The sequence below is a fragment of the Fistularia commersonii genome, chromosome 19 (genome assembly GCF_037954325.1).
Source record: "Fistularia commersonii isolate RoL2024-O1a breed Wild chromosome 19, RoL_Fcom_v1.0, whole genome shotgun sequence".
Lineage (NCBI taxonomy): Eukaryota > Metazoa > Chordata > Actinopteri > Syngnathiformes > Fistulariidae > Fistularia > Fistularia commersonii.
The window spans coordinates 7,613,950-7,637,201 of NC_141302.1; the positions used below are offsets into that span (position 1 = coordinate 7,613,950).

General features: G+C 38.4%; 1 protein-coding gene across 1 annotated transcript in view; it reads right to left on the bottom strand.

Moving 5' to 3' along the window:
- LOC147223618 (phospholipid-transporting ATPase ABCA1) overlaps nucleotides 1-23,252 on the bottom strand; it is a 164,530-nt gene that overhangs the window by 126,855 nt on the left and 14,423 nt on the right. The window contains exons 8-14 of the mRNA XM_086166184.1: nucleotides 22,843-22,892; nucleotides 22,537-22,726; nucleotides 12,565-12,704; nucleotides 11,847-11,963; nucleotides 9,261-9,458; nucleotides 3,912-4,117; nucleotides 2,865-3,041 (exon numbers count right to left, since the gene is read on the bottom strand). Of these exons, the coding sequence (XP_086022310.1) occupies nucleotides 2,865-3,041; nucleotides 3,912-4,117; nucleotides 9,261-9,458; nucleotides 11,847-11,963; nucleotides 12,565-12,704; nucleotides 22,537-22,726; nucleotides 22,843-22,892 (1,078 nt within the window). The remainder of the gene's footprint in view (nucleotides 1-2,864; nucleotides 3,042-3,911; nucleotides 4,118-9,260; nucleotides 9,459-11,846; nucleotides 11,964-12,564; nucleotides 12,705-22,536; nucleotides 22,727-22,842; nucleotides 22,893-23,252) is intronic.

Consider the following 23,252-nt stretch of genomic DNA (forward strand, 5'->3'; position numbering starts at 1 on the left):
CAGATGTTGTGTTTTTGGTTGGGAGGTGACACTATTTTCAAGATTACAAGGGGAAATTTTAATTGATGCTGGGAAATATAGGGACAATTTCCACAACAAATGGAGACATTATGGCCTGACAAAAAAAGGCTGTGAATATATTTGAAAACTGACAGAGAGAAAGCTAAAAAGGAGTTCATATTCTGGGCAATAGATATGTTAGTTGACAATTCTATTTATTCTCTCTGCTGAAGGTAAAATTTGTAATTAAAGAGTAACTAGCCACATTAAGTGGACATTCATCTCACTTCAGTGAGTTTTTGTTTTGGCTGACTGCATCCTCAGATCCTATATCAGACCCGTGTTAGTTTTCAAGAATTATTGACTAAGGGCACAACCCTGGAATCAAAACGAGGTGCCTGTGATGCCAGATTGTGATATGGTACAGAAACCACTGTTCAAGGGGCTGGTTCATGCACTACCAGGCTCTGTGGGGCTCACAATTTATCCCACAGTGTCATCAGAGGTCTGATGGTACAGTGTGAATAGAAAAGCAGAGGGAGCTAAAACAGGTTGGTCTTCTGAGGTGCAAAATCCCAACAGGGACAACAGAGACTGCAGTGGTCCAAATCGCTTACGTTTGTTTAGTTGTGTGAGGACTAACCAAGGAGTGTGAACAGTTAATGGGTCAGGTCACATGTGAGTATCAGTGAGAATAATACCTGAAACAAATCTACTCAAGCAGAAGTTTTGTTTGACAAAAATAAATAACATATTGGCAGACCATGGCTAAAAATAAGGCAAATGTTTTTTTCATGTTCAAATTGTTCATCTGAGACTAAATGTGACATGACAATTCTGGATATAAATGACAATCAAGGTTCTTCCTCATCTTGTCTCTGTGTTTAGGTACGTCTTCCTTTGTCAGATTTGTATCTTGTCTCTTAATTATTTATAAATGAAACAGCAATTTCCAAGTGTTAATAATTTATTGAAATGCCCACATGGCTGGGCAACTAAATGGCAAAGGGACCGAGGGTATTGCTGTACTTTATGGCTCCCGTTTATCTTCTGTAATTATGAATCCTTTGTTTTAGAAAGATGAAATGGAGGTGGTGGGGCCCGCATTAGCAAATAAACCGCATTATGATAATTATTGCAACAATAAATTACAAAAAAAAAAAAGAAATTGGTTTTTAAATTGGAAAAAGGGAAAAATGCATACAGCCAAAAAACAGCATTTCAATATGTAGAGGAAAATTCTTCTCATAAGCAAACATGATATCCTTGTATGCCAAAACGTGCACAACATCTAGTGAAAGCAGATAGGAAATGTTATTTTTTTAATGTAAGTTGCTGCAGCTGTATAATAAATAAATATATATGTTGAGGGGCATAAATATTAAACACACATTTCACCAAAATGATGCTTGAAAATCCTAGGTGCTTAAATTTATGACAACATAGGTGTCTAATGTTCATGTATTTTTGTCCCAAGGTCTCCAAATGTGTTGATCCCCTAAAGGTTGTTCAGTGAATTCTTTGCAATCTAATGAACATAATAGTTTTTAAATTAGATCACTTGTTATTGGAGATGTTATTAGAGCGTGTTGATAATTTGTGCCTACCGAGCTGTAGGGTACTGGCTTGTTCAAAATCTTCTGATAGAATCTTTGTCATGATTGCGTCACTGGACATTCACACCATTATTGGTAAAACATATCAAGAGATTGAGACTGTCTTTTGTTTGTTTGATTGTTTTACCAATAATGGTGTGAATTGTTTATTATTTGTTTTAGACCTATGTTGGCTGTGGAAGATATGGAGTCATACTGCTTGTTTTTTTCTTCCTACAAGTCGATGATACATAATAAAACAGAATACAAGCCTATTTCTTCAGTCATTGTTTACAAACGAACCAAATTGCCCTCTTATCCTTGTTTGTCCCAGCCCGCACACATCCTGCCAATTTGTGTTTGTTTATTTTATTCATTGTTGTTTATTTTTGTGACTATTTGTATTGTTGTTTAGTTCTAGTTGTGTATTTTTCACCCTCGCTGTTCCTTGATGTTGCCTATTGTCATCCCTGACGTTGCTGTTATTGTTGTCTGCTGTCTTGCTGTCTATTTTCCTGCTGTCTATCTATTCATGTTTTTTTTTTTTGTCTTGCTATCTTCTGTCTTCTGCCTTTCTATTTATAAATATATAATTTATTTTTTATTTTTTTGACATTATAACTGTTACGCTGCTGTGACAAAGGAATTTCCCTTGTGGGGATCAATAAAGTTTATCTTATTTTAAACCCAGATTGCCTTTTCACAGGGTGGAGTTATGGAAGACACATGGGAAGAGTGTCCATGTTTTTTTTTCTTAATACTTTTTAATGAACTGCCCTTTTAATGGAAGAAAGGTTATTGCAGGCTGCATAAATAAATCGCCGTCCATCAACTGATGAAGAATTTTCACTGGCTTCTTTAAAACCAATAGATTTAGCTGACCATTAATGCTTCCAATTCTTATTTGTCCTAAGCACCATTTTTTTTTTCTTTTTTTTGTCCTTTATCGAACATTACAATATATTGTTGGATAACATGGTTAAATATGCCCATCTCTGCCTCTCGATTTATGATAATTCAAAACAGAAAGCATCAGCAGATGAGTAACATGGGAGAGGAAAGAGTAAATCGGACAAATAGGGCAGCATCTAGATAGCATCTTGGTATTCTCTTAGTACATTGTGCCTCAAGACACAGGCATGACCTTAACTGTAGTGGCAGTGAGTTACATTGCAAGAGTCCTCCAATTATGTGGAATTTATTAGTTGTACAACCATCCTCTTCTCTCTGGTAATCACAAGGTAGAGAAATAAAACTGTATGTACTCACGCATCATCCACGTAGCAGGGATATGGCATTTGCTGAGCAAAAACACCAAGTGGTTTGGTGTTTGATGTTTGCGACCGGATAATGCCATGATCCATCATATCCTGCAGGTAGGCGAAGCCTCCGGATATGTAAGGCAGGTCATTAAAGGGGTTGTCTCGGGCACCGGGAGACCACAACCTTATCAAAAGCAAATATGACAGGTTCTCTGCTACAGACACATTTAAGAACTATCATTGAGTGTTGCAGAAGACTACTCAAACTACCCATTTATGCAGACTTCTTAAATAAATAGGGGGAAAAAATGAACAATCAGATTGACAACTGAATAAAGTGACATTTGTGTATGAATGTAAATCTCAAGGGGATAAGTGGATATTGTGAAACACGTTTACAATTAAAACTGTATTGTAAAATGAGAAAAAAACATTGAAAAAAAACTTTATGCTAAGCACGTGGTTGCTCTTTTCTCATGCCATTCTGTTAAATAAAATTACAATTCTTATAAAAATTGGGATATTTGTGCAGCTTTTGTAAAATCGGGTAAACATCCTAGGACCAGTCTGACTTCTTCCATTGATGGATGACACATGTGATACACTTCAATATTTTTGCTTACATTTGCTATTCACTCCATCATAGTGCTCTATTTTAGACAACCTTGTGGTGTTTCTGGTTTAACAGTGTCATGCCAGACAGATGGACTGCTGTTTGTTTAGGGGGCAAAAAAATACCTTGTCTACACAGGCGGTATTCACATTTCTGCAAAGCAGTTAGAGTTCAGTTTTTGACATAGAAATGAATGTTGATTTTAATGGGCCTCATTCCCATCCAAACCCAACATGTGCTAGTTTGATATTAAACTGTAAAAAAAGAAAAGTGTCTTGCCTTAAGCATAGGAGCAAAACACATCACATCTCTTCTCCTCACCAATGCAGTAAAGAGTTGTAGCAATCAGATAAAATGTAGCAGTAGTGTTAGTGTTTGTGATAGATTGTGCTGAGGAGTATGCAAAAATGGACATTTTTAGATTTGACAAAGATAACAAACCTCAATTTCAATTTGTTTGTGCGCTCCACTTCATCAATATCCATCCGTATTTTGTATCGGACATAGGGAGGGGGATGGATGGAGCCTGACTCTAGGTTTGTGAAGACGATCCCAGCCCAGTAAGTATCATTCTTCAGAAGCTCCAAGGCTTTGCTCACCAGATGGCCCTCACTTGGTACCGCCTCAAACTTGTTCAGATCCAAACACTATCAGAAACAAAGAAGTGCTGTGAGTCGAAAAGAATTAAAAATGTCCAAAAATCTATTGAAAAAAAAAAAAATCTATATCAAAATATATGAAATTGAATCTGAACTTATATACACATCTTGATAACTAAAATATGCTTATGACTGGCATCTGTCTTTGGTAAAATAATGACAGTAATTATTGAAACACTGATGCAGGAAGAGCACATTTCCAACTTATCTCCAGTTGCCAATGATGTAGGAAATGTTTTGGGTTGAGACACAGATAAGGAAATGAGACATAGCAGGTTCGTCCTGTTCAGCAGTCTTGTCCCTCGTTTCATGAGGCTGTAATGAGCAAACATTCCTGGGAGGCAGTCACTCCTGACACCTGTCCACATGTGTCAGTGCGGCAATTGTTTTATCATTTCTATCTCCCAGGATTTTCTTTTCTGTCTTCCATTTTAAAGCACTGTACACAACAAATTATCTCTCCTAAGTTGTTCTTATTGCAGAATAGGTGGGATAACATATAGATGCAATACCAGCAAAAAGATTGAGTTAGACCAACAATGTATGAATATATTTTTCAAGACGGTTGTATGTGTTGAATACTACCTGCGAGAGCAGACTTACAGGTGAATAGAAGCATTTATTTAAGCAGCAAATTCCATTACTAACGTACTATATTTATATTTATAACATACTGTTTGTGAGGAAAATACATAAAATCCTCTCAAAAATATTATAGGGGGGTAAATGTTGATCATGATCCCAAATAAAGCAAAATATATATGTATGTAATTGTCTGCCTTAACCAGTCCAAAGCCCAGATAAATGCAGAGAGGTTGCATCAGGAAGGGCTTCGGGCATGAAACGTGTGCCAAAACCAAATATCCAAATCAAACCTAAGACTCTCATACCAGATCAGTTGAGGCACAGGTTAACAACGACCGCAATAGCTGCTGATAACCTACAGGGTACCAATAGAAATTTGGCTACTGTGGATGGAAGAAGGAGAGTGTGTTCGAAAACAAACGGAAAAGAGGGAAGGCAAGAGTCCTGGACTGAGAGTAGAGACTTTGAATATTGGGACGATAACAGGAAAAGGTAGAGAGTTTGTTGACATGATGCAGGGAAGGAAAGTGGATATACGGAGTGTCCAGGAGACCAGGTAAAAAGATAGTCAGGCTAGAAGCTTAGGAAGAGGTTTAAAGTTGTACTATTGTGGTGCTAACAGGAAGAGAAATTGAGTTGGAATTTTGTGAGGAATGTTCTAGAGGTGAAAAGAATGTCACATAGACTTATGAGTCTGATATTGGAAATTTAAGGTGTGATGCTTGATGTTTTTGGTGGTTATGCCCCACAGGTGGAATGTGAGTTAGAGGAGAAAAAAGTTCTAGAATGAGTCAGATGATGTGATGCAGAATATACCCAGAGATGAGAGAGTGGTAATTGGTGCAGACTCCAAAGGACATGTCAGTGCAGACAATAGAGGTAATGAAGCATTGATGGGTAGGTTGCAGAGGGAAAGATGGAGGTCAGCTTTGCAAAAAGGATGGAAATGGCTATAGTGAATACTCTTTTCCAGAAAAGACAGGAACATAGGGTAACTTATATGAGCAGAGGTAGGAGCATGCAGGTAGTTGTAGATGCGAGTGTAGCCCGACAGCATGGGATGAGAATGCATCGGCATTGAAGAGGATGAAGTGTAGAGAGGCACTAGGTCCTGATGACATAACTGTGGAGGTATGGAAGTGTCTGGGAGAGCAGTAGAGTTTCTGGCTGAATTATTCAACAGGACCTTAGAGAGTGAGAAGATGTCTGAGGAATGGAGTGGAAGTGTGATGGTGCCCATTTTTAAGAATAAGGGAGATGTGCAGAATAGCGGCAACTATAAGGGGATAAAGTTGATGAGCCATACAATGAAGTTATGGGAAAGAGTAGTGGAAACTAGACTGAGAGCACAAGTCAGCATTTGTGAACAGCAGAATGGCTTCATGCCTAGAAAGAGTACTAAAGATGCAGTATTTGCTTTGAGAATGCTAATGGAGAAGTACAGAGATGGTCAAGGGGAGCTGTATTGCACTTTTGTAGACCTTGAAAACACATACGAAAGGGTGCCAAGAAATGAGCTCTGGAATTGTATGAGGAAGTCTGGAGTGGCAAAGAAGTGTTAGACTGGTGCAGGACATGTATGCAAGCTGTGAGACAGTTGTGAGGTGTGCTGTAGGTGTAACAGAGAAGTTCAAGGTGGAGGTGGGACTTCATCTGGGATCAGCTCTGAGCCCCTTGTTCGCAGTAGTGATGGACAAGCTGACAGATGAGGCTAGACAGGAATCTCATTGGACTATGATGTTTGCAGGCAATGTCGTGATCTGTAGTGAGAGAAGGGAACAGGTTGAGAAAAATCTTGAGAGGTAGAGGTCTGCTCTGGAAAGGAGAGGAATGAAGGTCGGTCACAGCAAGACAGAAAATATGTCTGTGAATAAGAGGAAAACGGGTAGAAAGGTGAGGCTCCAGGGAGTGCCAATCAAGAAGTTGGAGTATTTCAAGTTCTTAGGGTCAACAGTCCAGAGCAACAGAGAGTGGGGAAAAGAGGTAAAGAGCCAGGTTCATGCAGTTTGGGTTGGGAGGAGAAAGTGTCAGGGATACTATGAGACAGAAGACTATCAGCCAGAATGAAAGGAAACGTGTACAAGACAATGGTGAGACCGGCGATGCTTTATGGTCTGGAAACAGTGACAATGACGAAAAGACAGAGGGCAGAGCAGGAGGTCTCAGAGATGAAGATGTTGAGGTTCTCTTTGGGTGTGACGAGGATGGATAGAATCAGGAATAAGTCCATCAGAGCACATGTCTTGTAGAGAAGGTCACGGAAGCCAGACTGAGATAGTTTGGTCATGTACAGTGGAGAGATAGTGAATATATTGGTAAACGGATGCTGGAATTGGAGCTGCCAGGCACGACGTCTAGAGGAAGACCAATGAGAAGATCTATGGACATGGTGAGAGAGTGTGAAGTTAGTTGGTGTGAGAGGGGAGGATACAGAGAATAGGGTTATATAGAGAAGGTTGATTCACCTTGGTGACCCCTGAAGGGAAAAGTCAAAAAAGCGTTTTTGAAATGCATTATATCTGGAGAGATATCTCTCTCTATATATAATGCATTTCAAAAACGCTTTTCGTTCCGCGAAGAAAAGTCACCAATCAATATTCTTGTTAATTTCAGTAAGCCTTCTACTACTACTTTTGGAATTCGACAACACTATCTTGGAATTATGAATAAAACATTTTAATTGACAATAGTTGCTTTTTTGTTAAAAGAATAATAATATAAGAATGCCCGGAACTCAATTCTGTCTTGGTAATTCAAGAATCATCTAAAAGACAGCCTTCATTGAAACTATTAGATCAATAAATAAAGTATTTTAAAATGGGATTTTGAAAGAGACCCTCATAGGTCTTGGTCTCTGCAAACTCATTTTTAGTACCAGAAATAACTACTTTTGACAGTTGCTTGAGACATTTTCAGGAGTTCTGTGGATAAATGGTAATTGAGAGAACCTAATTCAGCAAGGTTATTTGTCTAATGAAAATTTACCTTTTCACAATCACCCTTAAATTTCCGGACTTGTTTCACAAAGCATTTTTTCCCCTCAGTTATTTCTTTTAGCTTCTCTTGTTGGTTCTTGTTATATTGTTGTTTGTTAAAATCATTAATTTCTTAATCAAATGAAACTGATGTACAGTACATACAGTTTTGTCACTATCTTTGTGTTTACATGTGTGTATGTGACTTCATGTTGGCTTGTTGGAGAAGAAGACCTCCCAGAGAATTTATTGATTTACATTCACAAGTTAAAAATATGAAGTCATTTTAGTTGTGAACTTTAGTATGAATCACTGCAATAGATGTGATTCCATACACATCAGTAAAGTAATGGTGTGAGCAATCCAATTTTCTGCAGGGTTGGTTGCAAAAAAAAAAATCAATTATATAAATAAATACAACTTTACTTTACCTCTCTAAACCCTGTGATTTCAAACTGTCACCTTACCTGCCAGTAGATAAAAATAGTAAGTGTGTGTGTGAGTGAGTGAGTGAACATCTGCTTGTGTGCGTGCGTGCGTGCGTGCGTGCGTATGTGCATGCGTGTTTGTGAAGGGTTATGGATGGACTTGTGTCTACATGTGTTTGATCACGGTAGAGAATGTAGAGAAAAATTGATTTTCCTGTAAACTGTGGTATAGATCAATATATCAATGTCAACTTTTCTTTCTGTATGTGTATGAGTATCAGTGTGCGTGTACCTATGTGCTTCCTATGTGTACCTATATGGCTTCCTCAATGTTTGATTATGAAATTTGCTTGAATTAGTCCGAAAACATAGGATAGGATCCTCTAATGATACCTGGACAGGTACCCTTGGGAAATTGATGATCATGTCGTATCAAAGTTTCTTTGTTTAAGGTTCTAAAATTGTGATGAATATAAAATTGAAGTGTCTTTTTTGACTGCTTGCTAAACACAAAGGCCGATCGAATGTGCATGTTAAACATAATGTAAGTGTCACCTGGACAACAGTGCAAATGAGGTACAGCCGCAGCATCTTCATTCAGTAAAGGAAATAACAAGAAAGCATCTTAGACGAAAAGAAATATACTTAGACGTGTCACTGAAATTTTTGTTCATGACGTGTGTCTTTGTGAATGGAAAAGAGTGAAAGCATAGTTGTCAGATATATAGAATATTAAAACAGATGACTTTCTTAACTTTGAAGTAAAAGTATCAAATTGCTGACAGTGCACAACTTTTATATATCTGGACTGGAAAACAAATTTCCATCTATTTTTAATCTGTAAAATACTGCAGCACTAGCTGAGCAAAGCTTGGGTAAGCTTTTCTTGGATATTTTTTTTTTTCTTCAAATCTGACCACCCCACAAACAGCTGAGAGATCAAATTATCAACTTGCTCATATCTAAAGATGGCTCTGTTTGAATATTAAAAAATAAAAAAAAAATCCCACCACATTAATTCCTTATGAGAGTTTGTCACAGGACAATCGGGTGAATAATATGCAGCAAAGGATCTGCTTATATTTCACAGGGCTGTTTCCTCTTTATCAGAAACCTTAAACCCCAGACAAAAGGATGACATACACCAAGGAGCTCTGAAAAGAGGTTCAGGATTTGGGTTGTGGCGTTATAAACATCCTGCCAGTTGAAGGGTGGCATGCCTGCTGGCAGATCCTCTGGAGACCCATTGTACAGGAAGTTGCCCAGTTGCTCAGCTGTCCAGTCTGTTCCATTGAGACGCTGGTTAAGACCAGCAGCAAACACTGGATTCGCCAACAAAGCCTAAAACGAAAGGCCAAAAAAAAAAAAAAAAAAAAATCAAATGTCATGTGGAGTTAAGAAGGGTTATAAGAATGGATTAAACCTCACCTGACAATCTGATGACAGAACAAGGCATTTTAGACCGCAGGTAGCGTGGTAGATTACTTTTCTTGTTTGGCAATACTGATATAACTCTGTTGCAGGATTAACGGCAATTAGATTGTTTCAGAAATTTGACACTGTTTTGTCAAATTACATTTCAACCTCTACAGATGCCAAAATACCTCATAACATCAGGAGACAGGTGTTATGTGTTGACATTGTAGGTCATGGATGAGAGTGCTATTGCAGCTTCAAGTGACAAAATGCTGATATAAAAGAAAATACAACTTTGTGGTGCCACAGCTGTAAATAAGTAACAAAGAATTGTCCCCAAAACATCTCTTAAAAAAGGAATTCATTGACTCCCACTTGGATCATATTATATATGTATCTATATCAACTCTTTATTCAGATTTGTTTCACTTGCTGTGAAATTTAAGTCCAAAAAAGAAAGTCAGTGTTCCTATGTAAATGTTAAGACATAAACAGAAATTAAATAACAGCGGTACTTACCAGTCATGTTCTCTAGACTGTACTAAGAGGGAGCAGAGCTCAATGATGCATAATAAGCTGTTTCAGTCATTTATCCTTGCAGTTTGAATTTTAGAATAAAGAAAAGGCTGTAGCATTCTTTTCAATGCAGACCCCAAGATGATCTAAATTTCATTTGAAGGTCATGTAAATGAACACAAACTGCATTGTTCACATTTATAACTGGCCAGTGTGGTGAGAAAAGGGCAATGCCTGTCAGTAGGGAAAAGCGCTTGCAAAGTTGGAAATTTTGCATTTCATAAATATAAAATCTTAGTACGTGAGGTGTTTGCTTAATTGTCAGTATGAATGGAGCTCTATAGCCGCAAACAAACAAATAAATGTACTCTGTCATGTTTCAATCTCACTATTGTATTTTTCTGCCTGATTTGAAAATGTATTTACTCGACTTTTAAATATGAAGGATATGAAGGTAGTTGGTGTGAGAGAGGAAGATACAGAGAATAGGGTTAGATGGAGAAAGTTGACTCGCTGTGGCGACCCCTGACAGGAAAAGCCGAAAGAAGAAGAAGATTTACTTGACTTTTAAATAAGTTAAACATCCAATGGCAAAAAGGAGGTGTTTGTTCTGAAGCATCCAAAGCCAGAAAGTCTGTGTTAAGTAATAGGAAAGTTAATTTAAACATTTTAAATCACTCAAAACCATTTCATCGACTTTACTACAAACCAAAAGAACGTGTCCTTCTTTTCACCTCTCTATCCGTTATCTTCAATCTCAATTGTGGATTTTGTGGTGATGATAACTGCTCCATCAACATACATCTCTGTAACCTTAAAGGACACCTTAACATGAAAAACCTCTGAAACCACCAGCTTTGTCGCAAAAGGTGGAGAAAGATGGTCTGGATGGGAGAAAATGAAGACAAGGGAGGAATGTGTGCCCATTTGTGTAAAGGTTAGGGCTAGGGTAATGAATACCCTGGCTATATGGAGCTTCCGATGTCTGCTACCCTCCAGCTGCCTATAAGCTCATTTGGAGTGACACTGGAGTAATGTCAGTGTCAAGGAAATACAGGGAGAAGCAAGAGAGAGACAGGGGGACATGGGGAGAGAAATGTGGTGATGGTGAAGTGTCCGTGTCCTCTACTTCTATAGATAATCCTTTCTAGGATGAAGATTATCTTGCACTCAACCATAATTACTCCCCCCTCAGTTTTATATCTAAAAGAAGGTGCTGCATAGTGATGTATTTCATGTGATTACAAATTTGAATGGAAAAATGCATGTTTCTGGGCTCTTCTTTTACAAGAATATTGATACTCAAACTTGCACTCACAAGTTACTGGTCTTCTCTTTTTGTGACACATCTAAGGCATTTTGAGCTGTCACCATGACTTCTACATTGCTCACACTCAATTTTTCATGGAAAAATACTGAAAATAAAGTCAGGCCAAGTGATGAATGGGGAGGCTATCTTTGCAAAAACATCACTAGTGCCATTTCAGCTTGTGACCTTTTTTACATGTCATATTTTCTTTGCATATGCTGTCACTGTGAATAAAAGAGAAGGAAAAATAAATTAACAAGCACATGCAAATTTTAGGACGATGCACCCATCCTCCCTTCTTGCGAGGACTGCAATTACAACTCAAGTGATTATATATTGTTATTAAATAAACAACAAACAAACAAAGATAGTGACTCATCAAAAAGTAACCTCCTTATTAAAACCCTCAAAATAACTTTTGGAATGACACTTGGGGGTCAAGAATTGAAAAGTATGAAAACCTGTCATCGTTATTGGCGTAGACTTACCCGAATGGCATTGATTTGACTGCTATTTTGAAAAAAATCCCACAGGCGTGGCCCGCTCTCCTCCCATGTATCAGCCAGTTCTTTCAACATAGCCAGTGCATGGAAAGTACTATTTGCCTGAAATAAAGAAAAAAATATATATTGAATAACCCCAACTCAACTTCTCCAGCTGTCAGTATACCAACTGAGGCATTTTTATATCCTTCCAAACTGATCCACACAGGGATACATCACATTGCAAAACTACCATCACCTGTGGTGACAAATGTAAATAAGGTAATTTACCACTGAACAATGACTTGTGTATAATCTAGTTGCGAGAGTGAGGACCACCTCATTTGCACATATTGAAGCTGTTATTTGTGGCGTCAAAGATTTTACTTATGAAAATTATGGATTCTTGATGAATACTGGTCATTTGTTTGTTTTGCTTATGCAAGCTCCAGGATGATACCATTATTTTGAAGAAAGGTCATTCTGATTTACAAAAACGGGTCCCTGGAACGATGAATGTAATAATAATGTTTTATTCTTCCTCTGGTTGAAGTTTTTTTAAGTTGGCTTGTTTCTGTACACAGGGTACTGGAAAACCTATATTGAGAAATGTTGTTTTGATATGGTCTGTGGTTCCTGCAATGATCTGTGTGCATAAAAGTATATATATGTTATTAGTTGGCTAGTGTGAATTTTCTAATGTTTACCTTTTTCTCAAACTTACCTTCTGCACAATGAGGCGAGCAGCAGGCGTATCAGGGGTGAAGAGGACTTTCCCTTTCAATAAAGGTTTGAAGGTGTTCCAAATGTAGCGCAAACCAGGTGTGCTCTCCAGGGTGTCAACCAGACTCTGACAAATAGAATCTAGCGAAGATATGAAGTGAAGACAGGGAATGTCAAGGCTTATCCAGCATATGTGCTAATCTTATTGCAAACTACATATATGGTCTTTCAGGGAGTAAGAGAAAATAGAGAAAATCTAGCTGTTTGATCTTGATAAAACCTTGGGAGTCCAAGAAACCGAGGGGAGCACATGCTAAAATTACACCAAAGATTAAAATTTCACAAACCAAAACATTTTTTCTTCTTCGAGCCACACAGAGCAAATATGTAAAAACCCAGTGCAAAACCTCACCTTTTTCCTGCCTATTAATAACCAAATTAAACATCACAAACAGACATATTTCACAAAAATAATGTTCAATACTTGATGAACTGCCGTTTTTTAAATTCTAATTAACGTAATTTCCGGACTATAAGCCATTACTTTTTTCATACACTTTGAACGCTGTGGCTTAAACAATGATGGGGCTGATTTATGGGGCCTAACGAGTTTCATGCCGCCAAAACATTTCGCCTCATCACATCAGACGAATGAAATTACCGTGAAATTCTGACACTGTATCAAAAATACTGCAGAATGGTTTTCGAGCACAGGAGGAAGATGAAAATAGTGATCAGCTGGAGCAGGACGAAGCAGGGATAGAAAATAGATTGACGGATGGACTTTTCCTCGTATTATTTATTATTAATCTTTTTCATCGGCCGTGTTACAGACAATGTTCTGTAAAAAAGCATTTGTGTATATGTTACTGGTGTGTATTTGATTAAAAGAAAAAAACATGTTTCTGTATAGCATCTTTCTGTGTAAATTGCTCATGTGGTAAATGTCTCACTGCGGCTTATAAACAAGTGTATATATATATATATATATATATATATATATATATATATATATATATATATATATATATATATATATGAATATAACCTGCCAGTGGAGGTTATATTCAGATCCGCTCAATAGTCCAGAAATCATGGTACGTAACAAATATAACACCTAACAAAACCATAATGTACACCAACAGGTGATAATTTCCAAGATACAGTCTGACCTCTGACCTGATGATAATGGTGCTTTGAATAACTGATACAAGACTAATATTCATAGCCACATATTCTTACTACTAATGCAGCCTCGGGGAGGGGCACAAGCCAGGTCCCAAGCCCAGATAAAATTCAGAGGTTTGGGTCAGGAAGGGCATCTGCCGTAAAACTTATGCCAAAACCAAATATGCAAATCAAACCTCTGAATCTCATACTAGATCAGATGAGGGCTGAGTCAACATCAGCCATCGGTGTCAATAACCTGCAGGGTACCAGTGGAAATTAGGCTACTTTGGGTTGAAGAAGAGGAGTAGCAAGGCATGTTTGGAAGCAGAGAGAGAAGAGGCAATGTCTGGGACTGAGGGTGGGGACTTTGAATATTGGGATGATGACAGGAAAAGTTAGCGAGTACGTTGACATGATGCAGAGAGGGAAGGTGGATATACTGCGTGTCCAGGAGACCAGGTGAAAAGGTAGTCAGGCTAGAAGCTCAGGAACAGGTTTAAAGTTTTACTATCGTGGTGCTGAAAGGAAGAAAAATGGAGTAGGAGTTTGTGGGGAATGTTCTCGGGGTGAAAAGATTGTCAGATAGACTTATGAGTCTGACATTGGAAATTTAAAGAGCAATACTTGATGTTGTTGGTGACTGTTCCCAACAGGTGTGATGTGAGTTAGAAGAGAAGGGACTTTCTAAAGTGAGCGAGATGTGATGCAGAATATTCACAAAGGTGAGAGAGTGGTAATCAGTGCACTCTTCAATGGCCATGTTTGTGCAGACAGGTGATGAAAAAGTGATTGGAAGGTTTGGTATTCAGGATAGGAACAAAGAGGGACAGATGGTGGTAGGCTTTGCAAAAGGGATGATGAAAATAGCTGTAGTGAATACTTTTTTTTTTTTTCAGAATAGGCAGGAATAGGGGGTAACTAATTAGAGAGGAGCAGTATGGTTTCAAGCTTTGAAAGGGTGAAACAGATGAAATATTTGCTTTAAGAATGCTGCAAGAGAAGTGTCGAGAAGGTCAAAGGGAGCTGCATTCTGCCTCTGTAGACTTAGAAAAAGCAGACAACATGGTGCCAGATGTTACAAAAAATATTCGATGAGGAAGTTTGGTGGGGCAGGGAAGTATGTTATACTGGTGCAGGACATGTATGCGAGCTTTGAGACACTGGTAATGGATAGGCTGACAGATGAGGTCAGACATAGACCTTGATGTTTGCAGATGACCTTGCAGAAGATCTATAGTGAGAGAAGATACAGGTCGAGTAAAATCTAAAGATGGAGGTATGCTCTGGAAAGGAGAGGAAGTAAAGTTAGTCGCAACAAAACAGAATATATGTGTATGAATGAAAGTGGCCCAGGGAGCCCCCAACAAGGAGTGGCAATAAAGAAGGTGGAGGATTTCAAGTACTTAGGGTATACAGTCCCGAACGATGGAGACCATGAAAAAGAGGTAAATAAATTTGTTCAAGCATGTTGGAATGGATGGAGAAAGTTTCAGGGGTATGGTGTGACAATAGAGTATCAGTCAGAATGAAAGGAAACATGTACAAGACAATGGTGAGACCAGCATTGCTTTCTGGTTTGGGGACAATGGCCTTGCAGAAAGGATAGGAAGCAGAGCTAGAGGAAGCAGAGAGAGAAGATGTTGAGGTTCTCTTTGGGAGTGAAAAGGAAGGATAGGATCAGGCATGAGTCCATCAGAGGGACAGAACATGTTAGATGTTTTGGGAATAAGGTCGGAGAAGTCAGATTGAGATGACTCGGTCATGAACAGTGAAGGGATAGTGAATATATTGGTAGAAGGATGCTGGGGTTGGAACTGCCAAGCAAGAGGTCTAGAAGACGACCGAAGAGAAGATTTATTGTTGTGAGAGAGGACGTGAAGTTAGTTGGGAGGAGAATACAAAGAATAGGGTGAGACGGAGGAGATTTATTCACTGTGGCAACCTCCGAAGACAGTAGCTTTAAGGAAAAGAAGGTAGCATATCACACTCTGTAAAATGTAAAAACATGTTTTGATGAATAGATTGAAATTACAGTCAAAAGGCCAATCTTGATTTCCAACATCAAATTATTTTGTAACACTTAAATTTCCAACAACTGAAGTGAAGGAAGCATTAGATTGGCTAATGTCCCCTCAATTCTGACAGACACATGAGATTTGTGTACGTCAAATAAAAAAGCAAAAGAAAGAATGATAGTTAAACAAGAGATTATACATCCAATTAGAAAAAGTGTTTTTTTAGTTGACTCCTCACACTATTTTTGGTCACATACTTACAATGTACAAGTGAAGGTGTGTGCTTGTGTGTAAGACAGACATCCATCTGAGGGTTGCACGCCCAAGCAGGAAGTCATACGAGCTAATTCCTTAGTACAGAAATAAAACCTTTTATAAACCCAGTAGTTTTTGAGCAGTAGGATCATTATTAGTTTAAGTTCTCTACCAATGCGAATATCCCAGGTTGGGGGAGCTCTCCAGAAAAAATTACATGATGTTCTGCACAAAAAATAAATTATCCGGGATTAGTTGAAAGTGTGGGCTCTGGTTATAACTTCCATATTCTGACTGACATTAAGTTATTGATGTTACATTGACCTTTAATGATGACAGTGTACCTTTTCCTGGGCTATCTGGGCTCAGCTGCTCAGACATTTGTTGTCACAGAATTCCCTCTTTCCAATTTTCCTCTTTCCATCAAGATATGACAAATGTCTGTCTTCTATATCTTTTCACTCTCACTAAGGCAACCACTACACCAATCACAGAAACTTAAGTGAGTGTTTTCAGTGCAATCAAATGTTAGCCTTTCTGCCTGCTGGTCATCTTTCCCAGGTGCTCCTGGGAGATCTTTATGAGGAGAGCTAATGACAACCCTTTAACTTGACTCTGGCCAGCTGTTCCCTGGACAGACTGCACAGATGTTGCTTTTTGCAACACTTCATTACACATTTTGTGATCAACAGCTCAGTTTTTCTGTGTCTCCGGAGGAGGGAAAAAGTTTCCAGATGATAAAATAGTTCATTTATTGTGTACAATTTGTGAATTATGTGGGTCAATAATTGTCTGATTGCCTGGTTTGTGGTACATTCCACCCCGGCTTCTAATAATCTGGATGGCAGCTATGAAGCCCCATTGACTGAATGAACTGGCCAAGCAACCTTTATTATCAATCATAAATTTTAAATTATGCTAGTTTGTGTTTTATTACTTTCTGATATTGCAAAGGAGATGGTGGTTATCACAGTTTTCAGTGATGAGTAATGCAAAAAAACAAAAAAAAAAACAATTTCACAGAGGAAAGGCAAATCAGTCAAATTTATCACTTTGGGATGTTTGTAATTCTCACTATATCTATCACTTCACAGCTACTTCTTGCTTAATCCAATCCATGGGGAAAAGTGTTTTTATCAGTATATGGGTCAGAAAACCGCTACACCTGAAATTCAATGGTTTGGTTACAGTGAAAAATTGTACCATGCATGGCACTTTTCTATGTCAAATGATAAATTAGAGGCAGAAACAATGTTTTTCATGGGTACAATGCACTGAGCATGCATTTGTGTCTGTGTATGCATTTGTTTCATGGCCAAAGTCCATGTCTTCCATGTTGTCTTTTGTATAAAAGAATTGAAGATTTTTTTTTTGATTTTCTAGCATGACACATTGTACCTCACCATTCTTAAATGGCACTCTGCAAGAGTTAATTTTTGCTGGAATACAGCTAAAATTTGCTGGAAGAGTTTGCATGTTCTTCCCGTGTCTGCATGGGTTTCCTCCCACAGTCCAAAAACATGCAGCAGGTTCATTTGAAAAAAAAAAATTGGGAAAATTGCCCCGAGTGAGTGAATGTTGTCTGTCTTTGCATGTGGCCCTGCAAAGACCACGGCGTACCCCACCTCTCGCCCAGGCTCGAGCACCCCCCGCGATAGAAGGTGGATGGATGGATGGATGGATGGATGGATGGATGGATGGACGGATGGAAACAAAACAATTTTCTGAATTATGTTTAAAATGTAGTGAAGGGACCAGACTTAAAAAAAAAAGAAACAAGGGCAAGTTTAAGTTAGGAAATGCAGGGTTTTAGTGTTATCTTTCAATGAGCAGGAATGGAAATAAAGTGTAAACGACATTACAATCAGAGAGAGAGGTGTTACAGTAAGTGGCAATTATGCATGTGACCCACCACATGAAGCCAGAACAAAGACAGAAGTCCATCATCAAATATTTTTAAAAATTGATGATCATAGCACAATGATTTGATTCTGCATTTTGTGAGCATTTCAAATTTAATATTGAAATTTCCTTCACGTCCAATATCCGACATTTGAAAGCAATCTGGGATTTATTTTTTATTATTTGTTCGAGTTTTTCATGATAACTCTTTGATGAATTTAATACTTGAAACGTAAATAAGTAAATAAATAGACCAACCCTGACCAGAGATGTCCAGTTAAACCTTTCTAATTCTTATAGGTTGTCGAGGCTGTTTTTTTAAATCATGTTCATATATCAGAAATATGAGCTTCATAACATTTTTAAGGTAGTTTAACTTAACTTAAAGAGGCCATTGAAATCCATGTATGTGTCTGAAACAACAGCAGGACCTCAAACTTATTTTTCATGTTATTTGTTAATTTGTGCTTTCTTGGTACTTCTTATATGCATTTATGCTCTCATGTTATTCCATTTAATATTCCAGCAATGAGATAAGCACCATGTTTTTTTTTGTTTTGTTTTTTTGCTGTGATTAGGCAATAATAAAGAGAGATAAAGAATATTACTTCCTTCAATTACCAACTCAGCCTAAAATTTGGTTTTGCTATGATGGAGAATGAAGGTTGATTGCTGCCACCCAGTAATTGTGATTACAACACTGGTTTACAAACAGCAGGGACAAAAACGCTATTGCATGCGTCTACTTTTTCAATGCAGAGCCCAATTCAATAACCAAACTGTGTATACAGTATATGAGGCACTATTGATAGAACATGATTGGAATTCATGACTATACAATTAAACAAAGCCACAGCAGTTCAAACAAAGGGAAAGCACAGACAACAAAAAAATAGTCAGCAATGAAGTTTAGTGACATTTTAATATATCTTCAGATGGCCGTATATAGTATAGCCATCAGGGTTAAATGCATTGATGGCGTAATCTTGGCCATATTTTGTATGCATGTCATTTTAATGTGAAATCACTATGAGAACTGATGAAGTTCATAAAAAGTCCTAAGATTTCTTCCATTCATCCATCCATCCATCTTACCCTGCTTATCCAGAGTGGGGTCGCGGGGGCAGCAGCCGGAGCAGTGAGGCCCAGACCTCCCTCTCCCCCACCACATGGTCCAGCTCCTCTGGGAGGACCTCAAGCTGTTCCCAGGCCAGCCTAGAGACATAGTCTCTCCAGCATCTCCTAGGTCTTCCCCCTGGTCTCCTCCCAAACGCTCGGAATACCTCCCCGCGGATGTGTCCAGGAAGCATCCTGACCAGATGCCAGAGCCACCTCATCTGATTCCTCTCTATGCCGAGGAGCAGCAATTCTACTCCAATATCTCCCTGGATGACTGAACGTCTCACCCTATCTCTAAGGGAGTCCCGCCACCCTGCGAAAGAAGCTCATTTTGCCCGCTTGTATCCACAATCTCATTCTTTTGGTCTTTACCTATAATTTGTGACCATAGGCAAGGGTGGAAGTGTAGATCAACCAGTAAATTGAGAGCTTCGCCTTTTGGCTCAGCTCCTTCTTCACCACGACAGACCGGTACAGAGTTCGCATCACGGCAGACGCTGAACCAATCCCCCTGTCGACCTCCCGCTCCATCCTTCCCTCACTCGTGAACAAGACCCCGAGATACTTGAACTCCTCCACTTTGTGCATTCCATCCGTTTCCTATTGAGCACCATGGTATCGGAATTGGAGATGTTGAGACTCACCCCGGCCTCTTCACACTGGGCTGCGAACTGTTCCAGTGAGAGCCGGAGATCATGGCCTGATGAAGCAAACAGAACTACATCATCTGCAAAAGCCTGCCAGTCCAGCGGCACTGTCCCCGATACCCATGCAATGCAGCAGAGGCATGTAAACCAGGACACCCTGACAGCATCCAGATTTGTCGATTCACAAAATTCAGGAAAAATTAGTTTCCCCAGATGATAATAAAAAGACTACCTCATATCCACAAAACTGTGATGAGTAGCTTCAGATGAACTTCTAATTTTATGAGAATTATCCAAACTGCATTACCCTAAGGAGGAGAAAACAGCTACCAAAATGTTTAAACAGACACAAAAATTTGTTTACAGATTTAACATTCAGTCATTAGGTTGGGGAGATGCAGGACCAGGAGCAACCATATAGAGACAAACCATTCATTTTCCCATTTTTTTTTCTTCCAATTAAACCTCTGCATGTTTTTGGACTGTGGGAGAAAACAATGAACCCACGCAGACACAGGGGGAATATACAAACTCCACACAAAAGGCTCCCTCTGGGAATCAAACCAAGGTCCTTCATGCTGTGAGGTAGAAGCAAAATCCACTGTGTCACCATTCAGCACACATAGCTATAACAGTTTCAACAAAAATAAGATTCCCATTAAAGATTTACTGGGAAGGAACATTGGCCCATTTCAAAAACATTTGTGTTGGCCTTTATTATTGCTTTTGTGCAATTCCTTTGAGTGTACTTTCCCACTTACAAATCGGTTGTAATTGGCCATTACACTGACACACAGCATTTTCAAGATTCATTTAAATGTACAAGTTGCAACGCAATGAAATGCCACAGCAAATCTTGAGCAGCCATTAGCATGGTAACAGAGATGTTTCTGCTTAATTTGTATGGATGATAATGTCCCTGCTAATATGTGCAGGAAGTATCATGAATTTCTACTTTACACCATAGTCATATTACTAGGGAAAAGGTGGCTCTTATTAAATCCTAATTTTGTGCACTTTTCTCCAAAGAACAGGCATTTAATGAAAGAGGGATGCATGGTCCCTAATGAGCATGAGGCTTCAAAAGTCTGCAATGAAGGTCTAATTCTCAAGGATCCTTCAATACACCATTTTTCAGAGAAAAAGTACAAATTTCACCTAATGTTTTTTGTATGAAAGGTTTTCTAATCTCATTATGATTAATTATTACATGATTATCGAGGAAAATAATTCAACATTGGTATGCTATGCATGTGTAAATGTGTTGAATATTTCATCCTCAAATACCTGTGCCACCTCTTACTTCTGTTTAATCACATTTGTACAGCCTTGAGGAAACATCTTCACTTTCAGCCATTCCTTAGGTAAGTTTTTTTTTTCAAAGTACAGTGAATTACCATTGTCCTTTCCAATGTACCTACCATGTATGAATATTTAATAAATATCATCATGTTGCAACAGACCAGAAAATACTGTGATTGCATCCTGAGATGCTTTCTCGTACATAAGTAAGCAGATGCTGTGTATCTTGTGCATTCGAATATGTACGATACATAGCAATTTTATGGAAACCAAGAACATTGTTTTGTTCACAGCTGCATGCTGATGTTAGGCCAGTCAGTGGAGGAGCATTGACTAACTAAGAAGGAGAAGAAATGTTTTAGATATGTGTCATTTACTGATTTAGAGTAGACACAAAATTAGGGGTTATCACTAACAGGTACTAACAACTAATGCATGAAGTTCCCGGTTACTATTTTTACCATGACTGCAGTTCTATTGACTAGGGTGGATAGATTAGCCTTGACATTAGGCTACAGGAAGGTTCTACATTTTTCCGCTCATTAGGCCCAGATACATCTACTGTACTCTGTGTGACTTACCATACTGCATCTTTGCCAAAACTTGTTGAATTTTAACAAGCATTAGAGGCAGCGAAAGCAATTTAATCTTCGGATTTAAAAAAAAAATCAGGAAAGCTGTGTGTGGAAGAATCTGAGTTATGTAATTAAACAACAAACTGTAGAAAGTACTAGATATGACTTTGAATTACTGGATGTAGAAATCAAATAACTGATTTATTGAAGCAGAAACACCACAACCCAGTTAGTCAAATGCTTTGACCTAGCTTCTTGCATGAAATAAAAAGAAAGATTAGGATTGAAAGTCATAAATAATTTGTGGATGACTGAGTTACCCTGTGTTATTGATTTGTGTTTTGTCCAAAGCATAGGATTCATGTAGCACCCCAAGACTGTAACAAAAATTCACTGTAAAGGCCAATGCCATCATCCCACATTGGCTAACTTTGGGTGAGAGGGAGAAGATAGATGCAGTGGACAGGAAGGAATTAAGTTCAGTCATCTGAAAGTGATTGACAACAGGTGGATTTCCATTACCATCGATGTTTGTAATAAGCACAGCATTACTGGACAAACAGCTGCACAACTACATCACAAAGAGTAAAGCAGATATTTGCCTTCTGTCTTGAAACAGGACTGAATATTGCCTGGGCAGCAACATCTTGCAAGAAGAAGTTTCTGAACTCTGGCAATAAGTGTCTTTCTTTGCATAGTGCAAGAGGTAAAAACTACGCTAAGATTAATTCACAAACATTTTGTCACACCAACTGTCTCTTCCAAATAGATGCATAAATGCATATTTGCATCTATATGCAAATATATGCATATATATATGCTATATGCATATCCAATTTGCCACTGGTCAAAAAAGGAACATGAAAGCTTTATAGACGATATTAAAAGTTGTCTCTACCATGCTTACCTTGGCTATGTACATCTGGCACAAATGTAAGCATGATAAACTTACCATTATACTGTGTGGGATGTTTTCTGAAGCACTTACTCGAACTGTTCCTTGAAGTGACAAACATGTTAACCATCTGCCGAGATGAGGATGAACTTTGGGTCAAATTGATTGAGTTGGTGTCAAATTGTTTTCCACACAGAAGCATGTTGAGGCTGCCAATCGGGTCTGACTGGAAATCCAAGGATCCTGCAGCCTTAAAACTCATGGAGTTCAGCAGCCTGGTTATCTGAACAAGAGCAGTATAATTGAGTCATTAAAGAAAACATTTTGTGTTTTCGGAAAATAAAACCCAAAGAATAATGTATAATAGAAGATTTTAGTCTTGACTACTGGTGTACAAACCTCCTGGATGACTGGCAAGACACCTGTAGTGGTTTCCGCTACAAGGGTTGCTTGATCCAGATTTGACATTTGCTAAGGAAAGATGCAAAATATCCAAAGATGTTAAATGTTTGACATTCTTCTGTCAAAGCATTTACCAATCATAAATCCCATAATAAAATTGCATGAATCGTCCCTGAACTTTCGGTAGAACTGATTACATTTTCCACCACGTGTTAAGACACGTAGTGGAGGCTTTTCTGTTTGTGTGATAGAAAATTGCATTCTCACCTGCATAACTTTCCATCCATTAGTGCCTTCACTCATCATGTAACTAGCAATATTACAGGTTACAGATTATCTGAAAGTAACGGGTCCCCCAAAATCAGGAAATACTCTACGGTATGAAATCTTTGAATGCTGTCAAATTA